Raw genomic sequence first — 21,924 nt, forward strand, 5'->3', positions numbered from 1 at the left:
TGTATAACATCTCTCAGAAACATTTCATTCTCTGAACAAATGAAATGATAATGTGGTAAGCTGTTTTAAACTTTTGTTTAGTATTCACAGCATTATAACAAATGCTCATCCCAGTTTTAGAAATTAGGAGAAATCACCTGAGTTGTAGTGAATATTTGGATAGCTTGTCATGACTTTGTCACCAATATCTTATAAAAACTAGCCCTGAAAACAAGTTTATCACTTCAGTAAAGATTGTAATTGTTGTATAATATAGGAATTTAGTATTAATTCATACATTTCTTCTATATTATTTCCTATTCCTAGGGCATCATGTGCTATTCTAGTATAAGTCACTACTGCTCAGTGCCAATTGTTTGCATTTATCCCCATGACTTTGATTTCTCTAGGCACTTGTTGGTGATAAGACACTGGCATTTTGGATGATGGATGCAGAAATGTATACTAACATGAGTGTGCTGGCCCCTCTTACTCCAGTCATAGACCGTGGAATACAGCTTCATAAAATGATTCGACTCATTACTCATGGGCTGGGAGGTGAAGGCTATCTCAACTTTATGGGTAAGTGTGAACTGAACACATGTCCAATCTATGTTTAAAATGTTAACTAGTATTATATGTGATATTAGTCATATATTTTGATTTTGGGGGTTTCAAACTTAAAGTACAAACTGCCCCTTTATTTCTGTCATAGACTCTCAAGTGTCAACTGCAAAAAGATAGTACATTACCATAATATTATTGTTACACTAATCTATAATTTAAAAATACAGTCTGAGAACTTGTTTTTTTAAAGTGATTATTGATTTCAACCAAGGATTTAACTGATGTTTAAATTTTGAATTATTATTAGTTTGAATGAATGATTCTAGGCTTATTTTTATCCTTGTAGTATTTATATATTAAGCATACATATAATTGTCCTGTAAGAGCATATGAGTTCATAATATTGGTTAATAGTGAAAATATCTTCCTTGAGGTAATTGCATATCAATTTGCTTATTTTAAGGAGCATTAGTAGCTCTGTTTGATAAGCACTGGATTGCTAACCACAAGATTGGAAGTTCAAACTCAGTAGTTGTTCTGTGGGAAAACAATAAGGCTTTCTGCTCCCATAAAAATGTGCAGACTCAGAAACCCTATACATGATGACTGGCTATGATTCAGAATTGACCTGAGGGCAATGGGTGAGCAAGCATATTTTATAAATGTGAAAGCTGAGGCCCAGGGGTATAAACATTACTTGTTTTTTAAAAAGCTAGGGCAATATAAATATTTAAATAGCATTGATAAAATATAGAAATCACTTAATTTTTTTTCTGCTCTATATGATCAATAATAAGCATTTGATTCTTAAAGACTTCACCTTCTTTTAATCTAGAAAAGTCAGAAAAGACCAGAAAATACAGAAAGAAGGCTGACTTGCATTTCTATAATAAAAGTGTTAGAGCTTTATAGTAATTAATTCCCATCTGGATGTTTTCATAAGAAATCTCAGGTGGGAGTTTTGAAAATCGCTATTGTTTACCATACTCAGGTTAGACAGCCAGTCTTAACAGCCCATGCACAGATTTCACCTGTACCACATATTGCATTTGGTGTATTTCTCTCTTCTCAGGGTTATTAAAATGTGGTAACGTTTCTAGCCTACCAGAAAGTGACCTTCCTGACTACCATGAGGCTGCACTGAGTCAATTGGGCACCAGACCATGTTTCCTGGTTAGGCTTGGCAGGAACTGGATCCATAAGTCAACCTTAGTTCCTCCAAAAGCAGTTGGTTCAACCTGACTCAGTGAACACTATTTACAAATAGGTCACTCCCTGTAAGCCCAGAGTTGCACAGTCAATTCGTTCATCCTGATAAAAAACAGAAGCAGGCTATGAAATACCTGTATCATAAGGTAAAATAATAATTCATCAAAAATCAAACCAAATCCATTGCTGCTGAATAATTTCTGACTCATGGCAACTATATAGGTAGATTAGAACTGCCCCGCAGAGTTTCCAAGGATGTCATCTTTATGGGCATAGATAGTCTTATTTTTCTTCCACAGAGAATTCAAACCATTGAACTTTTCAGTAAGCTACTGAACACTTAAGAATGTTAAAAAATATCTCATTTTGTATACATTGTTGTTGTCAAGTGCTGTCGACTCAGTTCCAACTTATAGCAACCCTGTATAGGTCTTCCAAGGAGTGGCTGGTGAGCTTGAACCGCTGACCTTGGGGTTCAAAGTAACATTGCAGTCCAGCACATTAACTGACAGCATCACACTAGGACTCCATAAGCAGCCTTTATTAGATTGTTATACACTGCACATAATTTGGAATCCTGGTATGGTGCTGAAGGGTAAACACTGGACTCCTAACTGCATGGTTAATAGTTCAAACCCACCAGCTACTCCTCGAAAACCTTATACAAGGTAGCTATGATTTGAAACAGACTTGACAGCACTTAACAACACAACAGATACCTTAAAAAGAAAAAGGAAGGGTTTCTTTTGATATCTGTAAAATAAAACAGTGTTGAGAAGTTAACTGAAAAATTGAACCCACCAACTGCTCCAGTGGAGAAAGATGAGCCAGTCTGCTTCCCAAAAGTTTTATAGCCATAGAATCCCTATGGAGCAGTTCTAATCTTTCTTCTCTATAGAGTTTCTGTGTTTCCACATGGGATCTATGACAGTGGGTTTTCTTGGTTTGGTTGTTGAGAATATATACGCCAAAATATATACAGATTCAACATTTTCTACACATACTATTTAGTGATACTAATTACATTTTTCAAGTTGTTTAACCATTCTTACCTTCATTTTCTTAGGTGTCCCTCCCTTATTAATGTTACTCATGGCCCCCTATGGTTCCGTTCTAATTTTTTCAGTTGCTGTTGTCAAGTTGATCACATACAGTTAGTTCTTTAAAAAACATAATAATTATGGCAGACCTTTGTTTACTAGTATTCCAAGGCACATCACCACCACCACCACCATTGTGCAGTTTTAATATGAATAGGCAATATTTTTATTTTAAGCTTGGAAGATTATCTCCAGGCATTGGTTTCAGGAGTTCATCTACTCTCCATAACTCTAGAAAATCAAGATTTCATGAGAATTTGTATTTCTATTCTGTATTTAGCCTCTTTTGATCTGAATTCTTGTATGCATTCTTTAATCACCGTGGTCAGTAATGGCAGCCTGGGGCCATTAAGTTCTTCTGTTCTCATAGCAAAGGAGGCAGTTGCTCATGGAACCAATTAACTACACAGTTCATATCAGCCTTCTATTTCTGACTCTTCTTCTTGTATTACTTCTTATATGCGTCTTGAATTACTCCAAGTGTTGTGTGTGTGTGTGTGTGTGTGTGTATAGTGCAGTGTATATGTAGCGTAGTGCTGCCAAGTTGGACTGCTAACCTTAAGGTCTGCAATTTGAAACTACAAGCTGTTCTGTGGGAGAAAGATGAGACTTTCTGTTCCTGTAAAGATTTACAGCCTCGGAAACCCTATTCAGGGTCACTTCCTTTTTCTTTTTAAGGTATAACTTGGAAGAAAAAAAGAAACCCTTACTTTTTCTTTTTAAGTTATGACTTGGAACTGACTCAGTGGCATTCAAGAGTTATAATATAGAAATGTAGTCCTTCTGTGGAAAAAGCAAAGCATATGTCACAATAATACTTCTTACTTTGGTCCAGAGATATTTTGAATAAGCACTGGACAGCTAACCACAAGGTCAGTGGTTCAAACCTACCAGCCGTTCTTCAGAAACTATATACAAGGTTGCTATGAGTCAGAAACAGTTCAACAGCACCTAACAGCAAAAACAGCAGCAATAGTTATAATAAATATTAATCTAAGTAGTTTATGTGGACATCTGATTCTATGATTTCTAAAGCACTTGTTATATTCATCACCTAATTTAATCCTCATGATATTTTGCTTTTTCTGTGATATGTCTAATATGAAAAGGATTTTAAGGTAAAAACTTAGAAAAGTACTAGTGTATGGTAGGTATATATTCCAATCCTTATGTGCTAAAAATTTAACTCAGATAAAGGTACAAGTCTAATGTAGTCTCCAATGTTAAGTAATCAAATGTTTTATTTTAAAACATACAAACTATTTCTAATAATTTTTTCAGGGACTACAATGTTTTTATTGATATTATTCTCTATGTTTGGAAGAAAGTTGGTTTGTTTTTCCCTTAGCTTTGATTTCATCTTCTTTAGTCTCATCATATACAGATAGCGATTCAAATCCATAGTGACCTGAATAACTTTGTCACTTTTAGTACTGTCATGTTCATATTCTACTTGCTCAAAATCTCTTTGGACGAAAGTAAGAAGTATTATTGCAACAGAAGCTTTGCTTTTTCAGCTGCCATTTTTTTGTTTCCTCTTGAGGATTGTAACATTATAGAAGACCCCTTTCTAAATGAGCACGCCTTCCTGCAATTTAAATTTTAATGCTGTATATAACTCCCTGAGTATGTCTCAAAACATAAATGATTCAGATATTTCATTTTAAAAAGTACTGCACTAGCATAGTTAAACAAACAAAACTAGCAGTGTTTTAGTACTGTTATGTGGAATAGTAGTTCAGGAAACTGAAAACTCATGTTAAAATCATAATACAAATCTTCTCTATGATATCAGATGATAATGAATAAGCTAAAATATTAGAAATTATCTGGGATCAAGTGAATTAGTTTGTTCATTTAGTAATTCAAATTAAGTTCATTGTTTTCATGCCCAGGATCTTCTCTATCCAACAAAAAAATGAAAAATAAGTATGTGTCGATATGGGTGTGGTGAAAAGAGATGGACATAAGATACATATGATTCAATAGTGAATAATTCTTGTCATAACTAATTGAAACTGTCAAAATTGTGAAGGTAGAAGTTTTGTAACAAAAATAGGTAAGTATTTAATCTTACGATCCAGAAACAGAGAACCCTGGTACCATCAAGGGAGAAGAGCACGAGCAGAATGTAGGACCCTATCCAGAGAAGATGTGGGATGACATCAAGAACATCATACATGAAGAAAGCAAAAAGTCATTAAGAAAACAAGAAAGAAGGAAAAGGTCAAAATAGATGTCAGAAGAGATACTGAAACTTGCTCTCCAGTGTAGAGGTGCTAAAGCAAATGGAAGAAAGGAGGAGGTAAAATAGCTGAACAGAAAATTTCAAACATCAGCTCGAGAAGAGAACGCCAAATATTACAACAATATGTGCAAAGATCTGGAATCAGAAAATCAAACAGGAAGAGCACGCTCAGCATTTCTCAAGTTGGGGGAACCGAAGAAAAAATTCAAGCCTCGACTTTTATTATTGAATGATTCTCTGGGCAAATTACTTAATGATGCAGAGAGCATCAAGAGAAGATGGAAGGAATACACAGAGTCACTGTACCAAAAGGAAATGGTTAATATTCACCTGTTTCAAGAAATAGCATATGATCAAGAGCCAGTGATACTCAGGGAGGAAGTTCAAAGTGCATTGAAGGAATTGGCAAAGAACAAGGCACCAGGAATTGATGGAATAAAAATTGAAATCTTTTAAGAAAGTGAGGTGGCACAAGAAGCACTCACTCATCTCTCCCAAGAAATTTGGAAGACAGCTATCTGGCTGACTGATTGGAAGAGATCCGTATTTGTGCCCATTCCAAAGAGGTGAGCTAACAGAATGCGGAAATCATTGGACAATCTCTTTGATAGCCCATGCTAGTAAAGTTTTGCTAAAGGTAATACAGAAACAGCTACAATCATACATTGACAGAGAACTTCCAGAGGTTCAAGCTGGATTCAGAAGAGGCCGTGGAATGAGGGATATTAATGCTGATGTCCGATGGATCTTGGCTGAAAGCAGAGAACATCAGAAAGATATCTGCCTGTACTTTACTGACTATGCAAAGGCTTTCGATTCTGTGTATCATGACAAACTATGGACAACACTGAGAAGTATGAGTATTCTGGAACACTTATTTGTGCTAGTGGCCAGGAGGCAGGCTTGCAGAATGTGCCCTTTGGTTGTTTAAATGATTATATATTCCTGAGTGTTTTTGTGTACATTCTTCCACCCTCCAAAAATAAATAAAAAAATAAATTTAAAAAACATAAGTAATAGAAGCAAATACTGTTGAAAGATGATGCACGGAGGAGGTTGTAATCATTTCAATGAAACGATGAGTGTAAAACTGATGTTCCCTCATATAAACTATCACTCAATTCACAATAAAAACTTAAAAAGCAAAACAAATAAAGCCTCAGATGGTTCTGTTAAAAAGGAAATTAACTTTGAGCATGGTGATAACAAATCTTTGTTGCGAAAACTTTGAGTATAAGACCAAAAATTAAATCAAAATTTAATGCATTTTTCCAAGTGGGAAATGTAGCCAAAAGAAAGAATGAAAAATAAATAGAAAGGTGAACAAGAAAATGCCATTAAGGTTATTGAATATGAGGTCAGACTCACATAATTCATCCAGAAAATTTGAATATAAGAATATAAGAACCCCATGTGATTATATAAGGCTTAGTTAAAGAGGATGATTCCATCCTTTTTCAATAAAAGTAAGATTGACAAATAAATGTAAGGGATGCATGGAAGAACAACTATAGAGTGCAGAGCACAAATGCAGAGATTAATTCTGAACCAAAGAGGTGTGTCTTATTCACAGAAAAAGGAAAAAAACTGGATGCATGTGTAGCTAGTTGTAAGTCGAATTGTGTGATGAAAATGAAGTTCATGCTGATAACTTTTATATTCTCAATGAGGTAGGATGTGAGGTCATCATTTGAGAATAACAGTAGGAAAGAGTGAGAGAAGTTTGGAAAAAAAGGTAGAATGTGTTAAATAGACATCCCTATATGTGGCACTGTGGATTAATGTGCTGGACTGCAAAGTTGGATTGAACCACGAGGCTGGCAGTTCAAGCTTACCGCCTTTCCTCAGAAGCCCTATGCAGGGTCACTATGTGTCGGAACCAACTCCACAGCACAACAACAATTAGTGAAAATCCTAGCATGATGCAATAAAAAATATTGCATACTCATTTGAAATTTATAATCATAAATGAAAAGTATTGTTGGTAATCTTGGTTGTATAACTTTTTTATAGAAGGCCAGGGTTAATCAAAAATAAGTTGCCAAAATCAGTTCCTATTTAATATGTTCAATTCATGATGACTCCGTGGGTATTACGGTAGAACTGTGTTCCCTAGGATTTTCAATATATACATATTTGGAAGGAATCAACAGGCCTTTCTTCTGAAGCTTTTCTGTTGTTGCTGTTAAGTGCCGTTGAGTAGGTTCCGACTCATAGCGACCCTGTACAGGGTTTCTGAGTAGTGTCAAATCTCTGATTTACCACTCAGGTACTCCAAACAAGTTGCCCTGGAGCAGACTCTGACTCATCAAGCACCAGCCAGAAAAAGGCAAGAGTTTGGAAAGTATTAGAAGGAAATGATATAATATGGTTGGTTGGTTGGTTATGTGCCGCGGAGTCAGTTCTGACTCATAGTTTCCTTGTACAGAGTTTCCGAAGCTGTAAATCTTTACGGGAACAGAACACCTTATCCCTCTCCCACAAAACAGCTGGTAGTTTTGATCTATTGACCTTGTGGTTAGCAGCCTGATTCAGAACCACTACACTCCCAGAGCTCCTTAAGTACTATAATATAGAACTAATAAATTACTGCTTTGTAAAATTATATTCATCTTAGAATCACCTGGGGAAATTTAAAACTACTTGTGTCTGTCTACCATCCATAAAAAATGAGATTTATTTGTTTGGGGTGTGACCAGAGCTTGAAATTCTTAAAAGCCTCCCAGTGAATTTCTGTTGTTGTTATTTGCACTTGAGTCTATTGTATGCAGAACAGAACTGATCTGTAGCATTTTCAAGGTTGTGACCTTTCAGAAGCCGATCAACAGGCACTGAGAAGCATGTACGTGGATAGGTTAGAACTGCTAGCATTTGGGTAGCATTTAATTCTTTCTGCCACCCAGGGAATCTACAAGTGAGTCTCAGAACTAGAAAATGGAGACAACATTTCAAAATATATGGAAGACATAGGGAAATTATCTGCTTTGCAATCCAAGAGGGTTCATTAGGAAGCTTTAGGAGAAAATGTGTGGAGCTTGACCAGATTAGTCTATATAGTGAGCCCATAATGAATAAGTGGAAGCCTAGCCTCGGACTACTAATATCAACCAATGTAAGCATGGAGTTTTTCATATTTAAAAAAATCATACACGTTGTTTCATCTCAATGATTATAATACCCTCCATACAAGTTATCCCACTTTCTCCTTTTGGTTCCTATTTCCATTCCATTGTCTTTCCCATCCCTGCTCAAATTACCCTTTTCATCTTGAATGATTGACCATTTCATAGTGAGTATACTTTACTAGTGTTGTCCTGCTAATATACCTAGCTACTACTTGCCTGAAAATTGATCAAGTTCTGTTACAGATCTGAAGGGGGGTCAAAGCTCATAGTCTCATTTTCTTCCAGTCTCTTTCCGTCTAATAAGCCTGGGTTTTTTAAGAATTTTTACTTTTAGTCCACATTTTCTCCCAGTCTATCTGGGGCCTTCTAACATGATCCATGTCAGAGTGGTTGGCAGTGGCAGCATGGCACCATGTAGTTCTAGTTTCAGAGATATGGTGACTTATGTTTACCTGCTCCATTGTTCCATTGAACTAGTTGATCCCAAGCATCTTCAATTTTCATCACTCTTTTTACTTCCACATGGAGACACCCGTATGTGCACCTTTGATGGCCACTCATGAGCTTTTAAGAGCTCAGACTCTACTCACCAAATAGGATGCAGAACATTGTCTTTGTGGCTGTGTTATGCCAAATGATCATATGTCACCTGAGATTGTGGTCCTGAGACCCCAGGCCCACAACTCATTGCCTTAAGATGTTTGATTGTATCTAGGAAGTTGTCATCATTTTGCCCACTATATGCTCTACCACATTATAGGTGTGTTGCAGCTAAAGTAAATTCCCATGTACATGTATGTATATATATATATATGCTTTACAAAACCCTCATATAACTAAAATATATATTAATTGATGAAAACAGAAGTTGTTTAAGCTTTTCTTATTGCTTCATCTGTGTAAATAAAAATTAAAGTCATCACAGTAGAGAACATATTAATTTTTTGTTTACAGTGAGTGTCATGGGTTATCTGTATTTATATTTTGACCATTTTGTTGTTTAAGAATTTCATTACCATAATGTTTTTTTTCTGGTTTCTGTAATGAATGATTCCTGTGGAGAAAGAGGCATAATTACAAAATAGCAATTTTCTTTCTCAGCAGTATTATGAAATTGCCATTACCGAATTTGAAGAATTTTCTCAATATGATTATATTGTATTTTGACATTTGAAAATTCTGTGGGATAGTCTTTAGTGAACACTTTATATTCTTCCGGAAGCCGCAGGGAAAGCTGGATAGATTTTATCCTGTGTCAGTTTGCATTTATTGACAGCTGCATTGTACTTAAGTGTAAAACGGTGTGATCTTTCTTCAAATCTTCCATCTGTGATTGCTTGATGTCAAACTTGTAAATTCTTTTTTTTTTCTTTCTGATAGATAGGAATACAATAAAAATTTAAACGTCTTCCTGCTAAGTGGTGGAATTGAAGCAGTTATAGGAAGACAAAATATGTTCTCTCTAACAGTGGGAGTGCTAATTTTTGGCATTTTCTCTTAGCTTGTTGAGGCAGGTTTACTGAATGTAATATGACTAGTAGAAGCCTTTAAAGCTGAGCTGTGAAAAAAACACAACATTCTCACATGAACAGCTGTAAATTACATGAAGCCCTCTCAGAGATAAATGGGCATATATTTTAAGTGGCATGGATTTAAAAGTAATGGCCCTGGTTTGACTCATGAAACACTGAATTTAAGCTAGCATTTAATAAGAACCTACCATGAGTGTGACATTGTACTAGAATTAAGGAAGGTATACTAGAATTACTTGGGGAGTTTTGAAATGCTGAAGCCCCAGTCCCACCCTGAAACATTTAAGCATATAATAAAATAGTCGTTATTAAAAAAATAAAAATAAAAACCTCATCAAGAGCTTTTAATCTGTGGAAAGCCATCATAGATATCTACTGATAGAGCAAAATGCAAAGATGCAAATTAGGCCAAAGACAAATAGGTCTGGTCTACTTTGAATTCCCTGGAGTCCTACTGTTACATGGTAGGTTAATACTCTGGACTGCAAAGTCAGTTTGAACTGTAAGGTTGGTGGTTCAAGATTACCAGTTGCTCCTCGGAAACCCTATACAGGGTCGCTATGAGTCAGAACTGACTTGACAACACTTAACAACAACAACTCTGAGTCCTGGTGTGGTGCTGTGGGTTAATGCACTGGACTGCAAGGTTAATTTGAACTGCAAAGTCAGCAGTTCAAACTCACCAGCTGCTCCTCGGGAACCCTATACAGGATCGCTATGAGTCCGAACCACCTTGACAGCACTTCACAACAACAACGCTGGCACCACTCTAGCCATCTAATGGAATCTCATCTGTTATCGCTACCACCTCCACAGTCAGTATTGGAACTGCACCTTCTGTCATGTTAGCATTCACAAATGAAATTCAAAATACTTGCTGATGACCATAATCTAGGAAAATAGTCACTTTAGAAAAACTTCATCTTGTTGAAGACTGTTTCTTATTCTTTTGTGATATATCCCCATTTTCTCTAGCCCATCTACAGTAACTAAATTGAGTGCATCAAACCCTTAAAAAATATGGAAAGGGAATGCTAGTATTTGGGATGTTGAGAGAAAGAAAAAAATAATTAAGTATAGCCATCTATGCCTAATTCTTTTAACCTTTGTCATAGGGTAGTGTGGAGTCCTGGTGCAGCACTGTAGGATAAGCACTAACCCGCATGGTTGGTGGTTCAAAATCACTAACTACTCCTCTTAAATGCTATACAGGGTTGCTATGAGTTGGAACTGACTTGAGGGTACATTAACAACAACAATAGGTAGTATACTCTGTTGGTCCTTGTAATTTCTTCCTTTGGAACATATGTGTCTGTCAATAGATGTGATATTAAAGGCTCCTCTTGAATATCCCAGTGTGCTGACTGCATGCTAAGGCTTTAAAGGAATCAGAACAAGTGGAATATGCCCACTCAGCAACCCTGACAAGAGTTCACAAATGTAGAAATCTTCAACTTTCATCCTCCTGAACAAGGCCATCTTCTGTCTGGTTCCTTGCCTCTAATCATTTTACACAGGACAGAAGCTGTTTTCTGATTTATCCCAATGAAAATCCTGTTAGAAGAGTGGAGATTGGCTATTACTGCTATTAGTTTACTAGTTTATTTGCATTAAATAGACATATATTTTTTTCTATATCAGACATGCTTCTCAGTGTAATGGAGTCCTGGTGTGGCACTGTAGGATATGTACTGGACTGCTAGCCTCAAGGTAGGCAGTTCAAACCCTCCAGCTACACCTCAAAAACCCTATACACAGGGTCACTATGAGTCGGAACTGAATCAACGGAACCTGACAACAGCAGCCTGCATCATAAACTAAAGCCTACCCTATATGGTGTTTACCTCTCCTGTTAATTTTGTTAGGTGTCTTTGAGGCTGTTTCTACTCATTTGTTGTTATGTGCCGTGGAGTCAGTTCAACAAAATAAAGCAAACCCAGGCCTGTCTTTTCCTTACAGTGGTTTGGTGTTTGAGCCCATTGTTGCATCCACTCTCCTAGCAATGGGAAATCACCATATCATTATGAAGAAGGAAAATTCCCATGTACAGGAAGACACTTGCTTTTCATTTCTACCCCCTCAAAGTGAGATAATCATAAATAGGAATTTTAGCTTGGGACACTGCAAAGTAGGTTTCTTGATCTTAGCCAACAATGAAGTTGAACTGGGTCTTAAAATAGGTACTGTTTCTAAAATTTTTTTTTTTCTAAAATAACAGCTGCATATTTTCCCATTTAGCTAATATATATATAATGTATATGCCTGAGTAGATTTACTCTCCATGCAGCCAAGGATTTAAAGGAGTTTGATAGTCCCAGCTCTATTGATGAGTATGTTGTTTTTGTTAAATACTGCTGAGTTTGTTCTGACACATAGTGACCCTGTATATGATTTCCAAGGAGCAGCTGGTGAATTTGAACCAACATCTTTGCAATTCAAACTAATCTTGCAGTCCAGTGCAGTATCCCACAGTGCTACACCAGGACTTGAGTTATCAATATTTTATTTATCTTCTGGATTTCTAGTTATTTTTGTGTGGTTTCTAATTGTCTATTTATTTTGCTGTTTTGTTCCTGTATCATTTTCTTAGAGTTTTGTGTGTGTTTTTTTTTTATCTCTTTGAGAGGCTTAAGTAAATCTTTAAATTCGTTATTAGGTTGTTCAGTTATTTCATTTTATGTTCATTCACTTTGATAATTACTTCAAACTATTTTATTCCATTTCTTCTTATAATTTGTTATTCTCTGCTGTCTCTAAGAAGTTAAGGTATTTATTAACATATTTCCTCATTGATAGTATGTTTATTGATTGTTTTTACCTTTGTTTTCATATATCAGGGGCTTTCTTTCTTTTCAGAATGTCTTTCTTCCTTTGTGTTATTTAATTATTGTTTTGTGATTCTGATCTGTGTGTGACTTTGTTGATGTAGGTTGATTTTGACATGATTTTCTGTCACTAGGGTATGTTGATGGTGGGTCATACCCATAAGCAAGTCCTCTGTGGGTCAGACTTATTATTTTCCATACCAGATTGACTGGGAGTGAGAGTGCAGGCTAGGTTCTATCACTGATTTGGGTGATGAGAGTTGAGTGGTAGGTGTCCGTCCCTTCACAGCCCTGTGAGACCATGGGTTTGTTCTAGGTTGATGTTAATAGTTTTGAGTATTCTCTGGAGGACATCTCCTGATCTGCTGTGCGGGAGTTCTACCCAAGTGGATAGGGTAGGCCCATTGTGTGTACACGAATTTGTGTCTCCCTAAGTGGTGAAGGAACAAGTGTTTTAGGGCAAGTTCAGAAACTGGGTGTAGGATGTGTGATGTTGCAGCTGGTCAGACTGGATTAGGGCATTAGGGTCTCTTACTGTAGTACAGTGAATTACTAAATATGACCCTTCTAGCTATATTCCTCTAATTTGTGATGTATTATAAATCCTTGCCTCTGCACCTGTGGTTATGGTCCAGTCTTGGAGTGAGTTGTTTGCTAAGTTAATGAGACAGATTGGGTTGAGATGTATCTTTAGTTGTCATCTTGCTAGAGTATTTTGACCCAAGTCACCACCCTTGAACTCATAACAACCTTATATGAGGTCCCCAGACTATAAATCCATACAGAATTGCTAATAGCCAGAACTGCCCTGATGGCACTTAACAGCAACTCTGTGAGTGCCATCTGCCCAAGTCAGGGATCATTGTTGGTGAGTACTTCTGTCTCTATGTCCTGGCACCTACCCTACTCTTTGGTTACCTGGATCCCTTGGGCTCTAGTCCCTGCCCCAAAACTCCCTACACATTACCTCCTTGTAGCCACTTAATATTCTGTTTGCATTGCTTTGTTCAGATTTGTCTACAAAGCATCTGTGTTTTTTTGTTGCAAATTCTGTGAGATGTCTTTCTATGCTCCTCACTGGAAACACTGCTCTCTGGCTCAAGATGAACACATTGCATTGGGTGAGGTGCCAATTTAAAAATTCTGCATTATTCACGGTTAATTCTGGGTCTTCTACTCAAGAACTGCCTACAAGATTTGTTTAAGAAATGATCTCAAATATAGTTGATTTTGTTCTCGGATTTGCTCCATGGATGCTGTTTTAGGGCAGAAGGGTGAGATTTGGGTTCCAGTTTGGCCATCTCCATATAACTTTTTTTGTGTGCATGTTTTTATTATTATTATTATTATTTAAAATAAAAACAAAGACTTTGCCCTCATATTCTTCTTTTCAGTAGTATTGAAAATACATACTTACTCTCTTGAAAATATTTTTCAAGTATCTGAAAATTAAAGGATAGAAGTTTTTACTAATTTGAAAGAAGAAAAAAGAAGTCTTCAGTGATCAAACTGTTTCAATCTTACTTCTGTTATTTTTCTGTCATTTTTTTCCCTTCTCTTCCAACTGTATACTGCCACTGGCTAAGTGAGGGCAAGAATGGCCTGAACATATAAAACACCAAAGGCCAGACAGTTTAAGATAAAGAGCTGATTCTTTTTAATTCTAATTTTACTTCCTATTATAGACACCAAATCTTTTTTGAGTAAAAAACAAGGAAATCTGTTCAGTTTTAATCAATTGACATTAAAGTCACATGTTTAAATTGAAGAGATGTCTAAATCTCTATATTTTTTACTGTGTGTATATTTTGAGATTATTGTCTTGGCAAAGAAAATAATGTAATCACTATACACAATAACATTTAACAAATTGAAATTCATTTAATAGACAGAGTTTTGTATACTGAAATGAATATGAATAACTTGTATATTCAAAGTACCTATTTTTTTAAGAGTTCAGGACTTTTTCCTAGGTTATATCTTGTTTTGTTGTCAATTAAAACAGGTAGCTATAATTATAACTTACAGAGAATATAATTAAATTTTTGAATTTTACAGTTAGTAGGAATTTAATACTTAGCAGGAAAATTGTTGTTTTCTGATCCTTAGCACCAGGTGTTTCAAACCAAACAGTGTTTCCTTTATAATTTGGTGCCATTTGTTTTCAGTAGCTTTATCTTCTTTGTCCTGGTGGTGGAGGTTGTGATGTGCCTTTGGTTCCGACTCATAGCAACCCAGTACAGGGTTTCTGAAACTATAAATCTTTATGGGAAAGATATCAGCTTGATGACTAAGGTGCACCTGACCCAAGCCATGGTATTTACAATAACCCCATATGCATGCAAAAGTTGGACAATGAATAAGGAAGACCGTAGAAGAATTGATGCTTTTGAGTTATGGTGTTGGAGGAGAATACTGAAAGTGCCATGGGCTCCCAAAAGAACCAGTTAGATTTGTATTGGAAGAAGTGCAGCCAGAGTTCTCCTTGGAGGCCAAGATGGCCAAACTTTGTCTCTCATACTTTGGACATATTTTCAGGAGGGACAAGTCACTGGAGAAAGATATAATGTTTAGTAAGACGGAGGGTCAGAGAAAAAGAGGAAGACCCCCAACAAGAAGGATTGGCCAATTGGCAACATCGATGGACTCAAGTGTGGCAACAGTAGTGAGGTTACCCCAAGATCTGGCAGGTTTCATTTGGTTGTACATAAAGTCACTATGGGTTGGTACCGACTTGATGGCACCTAACAACAACAAATCTTCACGGGAGCAGAAAGCCTCATCTTTCTCCCATGGAGCAGCTGGTATTTTCGAACTGCTGACCTTCTGTTTAGCAGCCTGACTCATAACTACTACGTTTAACATGCATATTTCCTCAGGTACTATCCTGGGCCTTTTTTTTTTTTTTTTTTTCTCTTTCCTACTCTCTTTCAGAAAGCTCATCTACTCCTACTAAACTTTGGAAATCCTTTTTTATAGATAATTTCCAAATCAATATTTTTTTTAAAAATTCAACCTTTTATTCATTGCTAATACAAACATGGAGTCCTGGTGTGGCACTGTAGGATTAGCACTGGACTGCTAACCACCAAGTCAGTGGCTCAAACCCACCAGCTGCTTCTTGGAAACCTGGACAGAGTCACTATGCATCAGAACTAATTCGACTGCACTTAACAACAAGAGCCAATATTGATTCGGCCTGCTTGAGGCCTTTACCAGGATATCTTTCTGTCTCTTTAAGTCACGGCATCTAGAACGGAAATCAGGCTCCTCATAAATCTGGATACTTTTTTTTCTTTCCATAGTGTTTTTTTTTTTTTTATCAGTCTTTTAGTGACCTACCAATTAAATCTGACAATTATTTTAATAACCCCTTCCTTTACTTGTTTTTAATACTCATCCAGCAACCAAGCCACAGGAACCTTATTCTTCATGTTTACTCCCAAATAAATGTATATGTATTTTGCATTCATTTATCATTTTAAAGTTTACAAAGCATTTTTGTATACATAAATATACTTTATATAATGAGCCTATGCATAATTTTACTTTGTATAATGAACCTGCAAGTTTCATATTGTTTTTATACTTACCATTGTGAAACAGTATAACATACTTGTTAAGAGTTTAGATTTGGAATCAGCCTGACTAGATGCTGATCCTGGATTCTGTACTTTATAACTTTTCCATATTAAACACATTGTTTAATCTTTGTGAGACTCACCTTCCTTATCTGAAAAATGGGATTAAAATGGCATTTAGTTTATATCACGTATTTGGAAGAATTAGAATATGTAATAAAGTTAAGATTTTTTAAATGATGCCTAGATGTAGTGAGTGTTCAATATGTTATTATAATGTTATTACATTATAAATAAAGAATAGGTACTCAACTTCAGGTTACATATTATAAATAACTGAGTTTTTAAAATTCATGTCTTTTTATCCCATGTTTTCTATACTTTATAGCATAAAATTTTGTCTGTTTTATAATTCATATAAAAGAAAATTGTTAGTATATAATTGGAGACTGAACTAGCTCATAGTCAAATATTTGGGAGCATAAAACTATACAGAAGCATTTGTTATTACATAAGTCAGTTACAGAAGGTTAACATTGATACATTTCTGTGTTCTCATTATTCCTATAATGTTATTTTTTAAATGAATCTCAGGGATATCATTAATGTAAGTACATATATGTTCCTGGATGGGACTCTACAATGTCTGTTAAATTGTGGATATCTTGATATTCATGAGTCTTGACATCTGTCACTTGAAATGTTAAGTGCCTTTTTTCACTCAAATACCTGACATATTTAATGATTCTTTGTAGAGTTTGGGGAAGTTTTGGAAAACTTCCACAAAGATGTTCTATACATTAGTATTCTAGTTTGTGAAGGAACCAAAATAACCTGTATAATAATTCTGGATGCTTATGAAGCCATGTTCGTGTAATTAGAGTCTCTGGTTTTTTATTTTCTCTTTAGTCAAGTATCCTATTTATTTCTAAAAGCTTTTGTTTGAACACTGTTTAAATTTTAATGTATCTCGAATATTTCTTATTAAGTAAATATTTAAGAGATTTATTCCATGATAATAGCACATTTCATGTTGCTTTAATTTATGCTCTAAAGATGCATTCTAATGTCAAGAATGTTTGAAGAGGTCCCAAAACATTGTAGAAAAATAGAATTGAAAGATCATGTATTTATTTTTTCCACAAGATTTTAGAAACCCCTTATATGTTTATTTGGATATTTGTCACAATCATGTCACACTCTTATGATGTCTGTGATGTAATGATGTATTCGGTTCATATAATTGTGTACCTGCATGTACAAAAACATTTCACTATACAAAGTGAAGGCTACAGAACAAGGAACTGACCATCAAGTTGAAAAAGATAAAACACATAGTATCTCTAATCTAAGGCAGCATATAACGTACCATACATGTAATAAAAATAGTGCAAAGAGGTGGTAGTGGTACTTTGCTCTAGAGTATGTGAAACAGTGTTTCAATAAAGCTAAGGTCAGATTTCATATAACAGAGAACTCAGAATAACAATAATTAAACAATATAGTAAACCTCCATGATTTACCCTGTAAAAGAGGTCTTGCTGTTGGCAGTTCCGGGCTAATATGGCAGATCTACACTAGGAACCCAGGCTTTTTCCATTTTTTTTTGCTTTACTTTTATAGCATGTTTCTTTAATCTCAGAGTCACCTCATGATTTTTGATGGCAATTGGGGCACTAACCAGTCGACCAGATTCTTTATAGCAGACAGGAAAGTGGTGGGGCAAAAATGTAAGGTCTCCTATTTTAGTTAACTCCCTTTAAAAGAATTTCACAAATTCTCATACAGTTCTGCTTATATATTACTGTATAAAACTAAACAGAAAATTAGGAAGTGCCCGTTTTTAGAAAGCAATTTACTGAGCTGTAAAATAAGTTTCTCTAACAAAAAGAAGAATACTTCTCACATGGAAGGTGATGTTTAACCTAGTTATTGAAGGATTCAGAATCGAGGTAAATCTAGACAGTACAACTCAAGGAACTAACCTTAAAGGTGTAGTATAGGAAAGCAAATTAATTATCACATTACTACTTGGGATCTGGCTTGTTTCAAATAAGGTCTGGAATCAATCAGCCAATTGATTCCAACTCATAACCACTCTATAGGACAAGAGGAGAAGTTCCCAAGGCTGGGTATCTTCAAAAAATTAGACTGCTATATTTTTCTCCTAAAGAGTGCCTGGTGGATTTGAACCACCAAAAGTTTGCCAACTGCCAAACACTTAACAACTGCAACACCAAAGCTCATTAAGGTCTATGTAGTATCTTAAGTTATTTAATATGTATCTTCAGTCCATTATCTTTGTAACTACTTTTACTGAATCCATCAGAAAAATTCATTTTTTTAAATGTGCCCTTATTAAGAGAAGGCAGGAGATGAAGCCGACAGGAGTATATAATTCAGTTTTCAGTGATTGTTAACAGTTCATTGTGATTTTAAAAACTTGGAACTCTAACAATGGGATTGGTCAATTTTTCCATCATGCTGATATTAAAATGATCTATATCAGAAACACAAAGGGGGAATCTTATTACCAACAAAAAGAAGAGCCAGGAGTGAAGTATGTCCTTTGGATGGGGGGATTCCTGTATATTGAGCCTACTCAATCCATTTCATTGGACTCCTAGTCCATGGACTATAGGATCAGCACTGAATTGCAAACCACAAGGTCGACAGTTCAAACCCACCAATTGTTTCTCGGAAAACCTCTAGTGTTGCTGCGTGTTGGGAACCGATTCAAAGGCACATAACAATAACAGTCCATCTATCGAGGGTCTTCCCCTTTTTCACTGACACTCTTCTTTACCAAGTATTATGCCCTTCTCCTAGGACTGGTTGTTTCTAACAACATGCCCAAAGTACTAGAGACGACAACATTTTGCCATCCACACTGCTAACAAGGATTGCAGCTTTACTAATTCCAAGACAGATTTGTTTGTTCTTCTGGCCGTCCATGGTGCTTTGACTATTCTTCACCAACACCATAATTCAAATGGATAGATTGTTCAATAGTCTTCTTTATTTGTTATCCAATATTTACATCGCATATGAGGCAAATTGAAAATACCATCCCTTGGTTAGGGGCACCTTCATCCTCAGGCAGCTTTACATCTTAACACTTTAGCAAAGGTCCTTTGCAATACATCCTTTGATTTCTTCACTGTCATGTCCATTAGTGTTGACTGTGGAGCCAAGAAAAATGAAGTCTTTGACAATTTCAATGTTTTTCTCTATTTATCATGATGGTATTTATTCATACAGATGTGAAAATTTTTATTTCCATTACATTGAGGTGCATTGATATATACAATTCATATTGGAGACTATTATATTTGATCTTCATCAGTATTTCAAGTCCTCTTTACTTCCATCAAGCAATGTTGTGTGTTTTGCATATCACAGGTTGTTAATGACTCTTCCTCCAATCCTGATGTCCTATTCTTCTTCATCTAATACAGCTTTTTGGGTTAGTTCCTCAGTATGTGGTGCTATAGGATAAACACTGAACCATAAACTTGGTTTGAACCCCAAGGTCAGTGGTTCAAATCTACCAGCTGCTCCTCAGAAACCCTATACACTGTTGCTATGAGTCTGAACCAACTCAACAGCAGTTAAAAATAACAGTGGATTGAAAGCATAAAATGAAAAGATTCAACACGATTGATAAATTTCCTGATTTTAAACCAGTATCACCTTGTTCTGTTCAAATGACTTCCTCTTTGTCTATGTACAAATTCCTCATGAGCATAATTAAGTGCTCTGAAATCCCCACTCTTTGAAATGTTATCCATAGTCTCTTATAATCCAGACAATTGATTGCCTTTGCATAGTAAATAAAACACAAGTAAACATACTACTGGTATTCTCTGCCTTCAATCAAGATCCATCTGACTTTAGTAATGGTATTCCTTATTCCATGTCCTCTTCAGAATCTGGCTTGAATTTCTGGCAGCTCTCTGTTGATGTACTGCCACAACTGTTTTTTAATTATCTTAAGCAGAATTTTACTTGTTTGTGATATTGGTGATATTATTTGATCATTTCTACATTTCTTTGAGTTACCTTTATTTGGAACTGGTACAGATATAATCTCTTCCAATCAGTTGTCCAGGTAGCTGTCTTAGAAATTTCTTGACATAAATGAGTTAGCACCTCTAGTCATGTGTCAGGTTTTTGAAGCATTTCTATTTGAATTCTATCAATTCCTAGAGCCTTGTGTTTTCAACACTGCGTTCAGGCCCACTTGGATTTCTTCCTTCAGTGCCATTATTTCTTGAACATATGTTACCTCTTGAGATTGTTAAACGTGGTCTAGTTCTTTTTGGTACACTGAATCTGTGTATGCCTTCCTGTGTCATTCAATATTTTCCCCATAGTATCCTTCAGTATTACAATCCAAGGCTTTAACTTTTTTCTTTAGTTCTATCTGCTTTCGAAATACTGAGCCTGTCATTCCCTTTTGGTTTTCTAACTTTGTCTTCTTTGAAATTTTCTCTTCAACTAAAACAGCTTCATCAATTCTTCCAGTTACTTTAGCTTTGCCATGTTCAAAAGCAATTTTCAGAGTCTCTTATGACATCCATTTTGATCTTCTCCCCCCCTCCCTTTTTGTTGACCTTTTGTTTTCTTCCTTTATGATGTTCTTAATGTAATTTTACAATTTCTCTATTCTTCAGTCATTAGTGTCTAATGCATCAAGTCTGTTCTTGAGATGGTCTCTGAATTCAGATGTGATTTACTAAAGGTAATAATTTGACTCATAGACTTGTTTTACTTTTCTTCAGTCTCAGCCTGGCCTTGTATATGAGCAAATGATGGTCGTTGTCACAGTTGGTCCCTGACCTTGTTTTCTCTTGTTGCTTTTAGCACTGAGCTTCTCCTTTTTTTTTTTTCCCACAGATGAAAGCAATTTGATTCCTATGTATTTTGAATACCTTTCAACCTGAGAGACTCATCCTCCAGCATTATATCATACCATATAATGGTTTTCAGTGGCTAACCTTTAAAAAATGGTCCGCCTCTCTGTCTTCTTACTGTCTTAGTTCAGAAGCTCCACCGAAACCTGGCCAGCATGGGTGACTTTGTTGCTACTTAAAATACTGGTGATCTAGCTTCCAGAGTTACAGTAGCACATAAACTACCACAGTATGACAGCTGACACACCAATGATGTTGAGAATGGTTTAGTCACATGGAATGTTTTGTCGTTTACTCAAATGAAGGATGGTGGTGATGGTAGGTATGGTGGTTTTGTCAGACCTCTCTTGAGCATTATTTTAAAGATACCAAGAATGTTTATGTGATATTGAACTCTCTCTTTTAATTTCTTTCAAAGCCAGTTGCTGGGTCATTTAATAACTTTGTAGCCACATTATTTTAAAGCCAAAAACAGTATTTCCCAGTGTGAAGGCAGATGCCTAAGGCAAAGTAAGAACAAATATTGAAAATATTTCTTCTTACTGGAGAAAGAAATTCACTGAAATTTCATATATACCATCATGCTGATATAGAACTTTTTCTCATTTCTTTTGCATCAATGGCCTGAGAAAAAGCAAAAGCTGACAGCAGGAAATCAGAGAGGGATAACTAGCTGTTGGCAGGTACTTGGAGAAATGGAAGTATCATCCAAAGGCAAATTGATGCTGCTTCTTTGATTAAGTTATAAGTAGGTAGTTAAATCGTTCTACTTGAGAAATTAGAGGTACTGACTATAGAAGAGAGGCTGTGGGGAATTGAAACCTAGAAAAGGTACAGCAGAC

The 21,924-nt window shown here is 35.8% G+C and overlaps 1 protein-coding gene across 1 annotated transcript in view; it reads left to right on the forward strand.

Moving 5' to 3' along the window:
* Positions 1 to 21,924, forward strand: part of LOC102817604 (1,4-alpha-glucan-branching enzyme-like) — a 477,609-nt gene that overhangs the window by 366,454 nt on the left and 89,231 nt on the right. Inside the window, exon 12 of the mRNA XM_006874745.1 lies at positions 390 to 561. Within this exon, the coding sequence (XP_006874807.1) occupies positions 390 to 561 (172 nt within the window). The remainder of the gene's footprint in view (positions 1 to 389; positions 562 to 21,924) is intronic.

This window comes from Chrysochloris asiatica, unplaced genomic scaffold (genome assembly GCF_000296735.1).
Source record: "Chrysochloris asiatica unplaced genomic scaffold, ChrAsi1.0 scaffold00298, whole genome shotgun sequence".
Classification (NCBI taxonomy): domain Eukaryota; kingdom Metazoa; phylum Chordata; class Mammalia; order Afrosoricida; family Chrysochloridae; genus Chrysochloris; species Chrysochloris asiatica.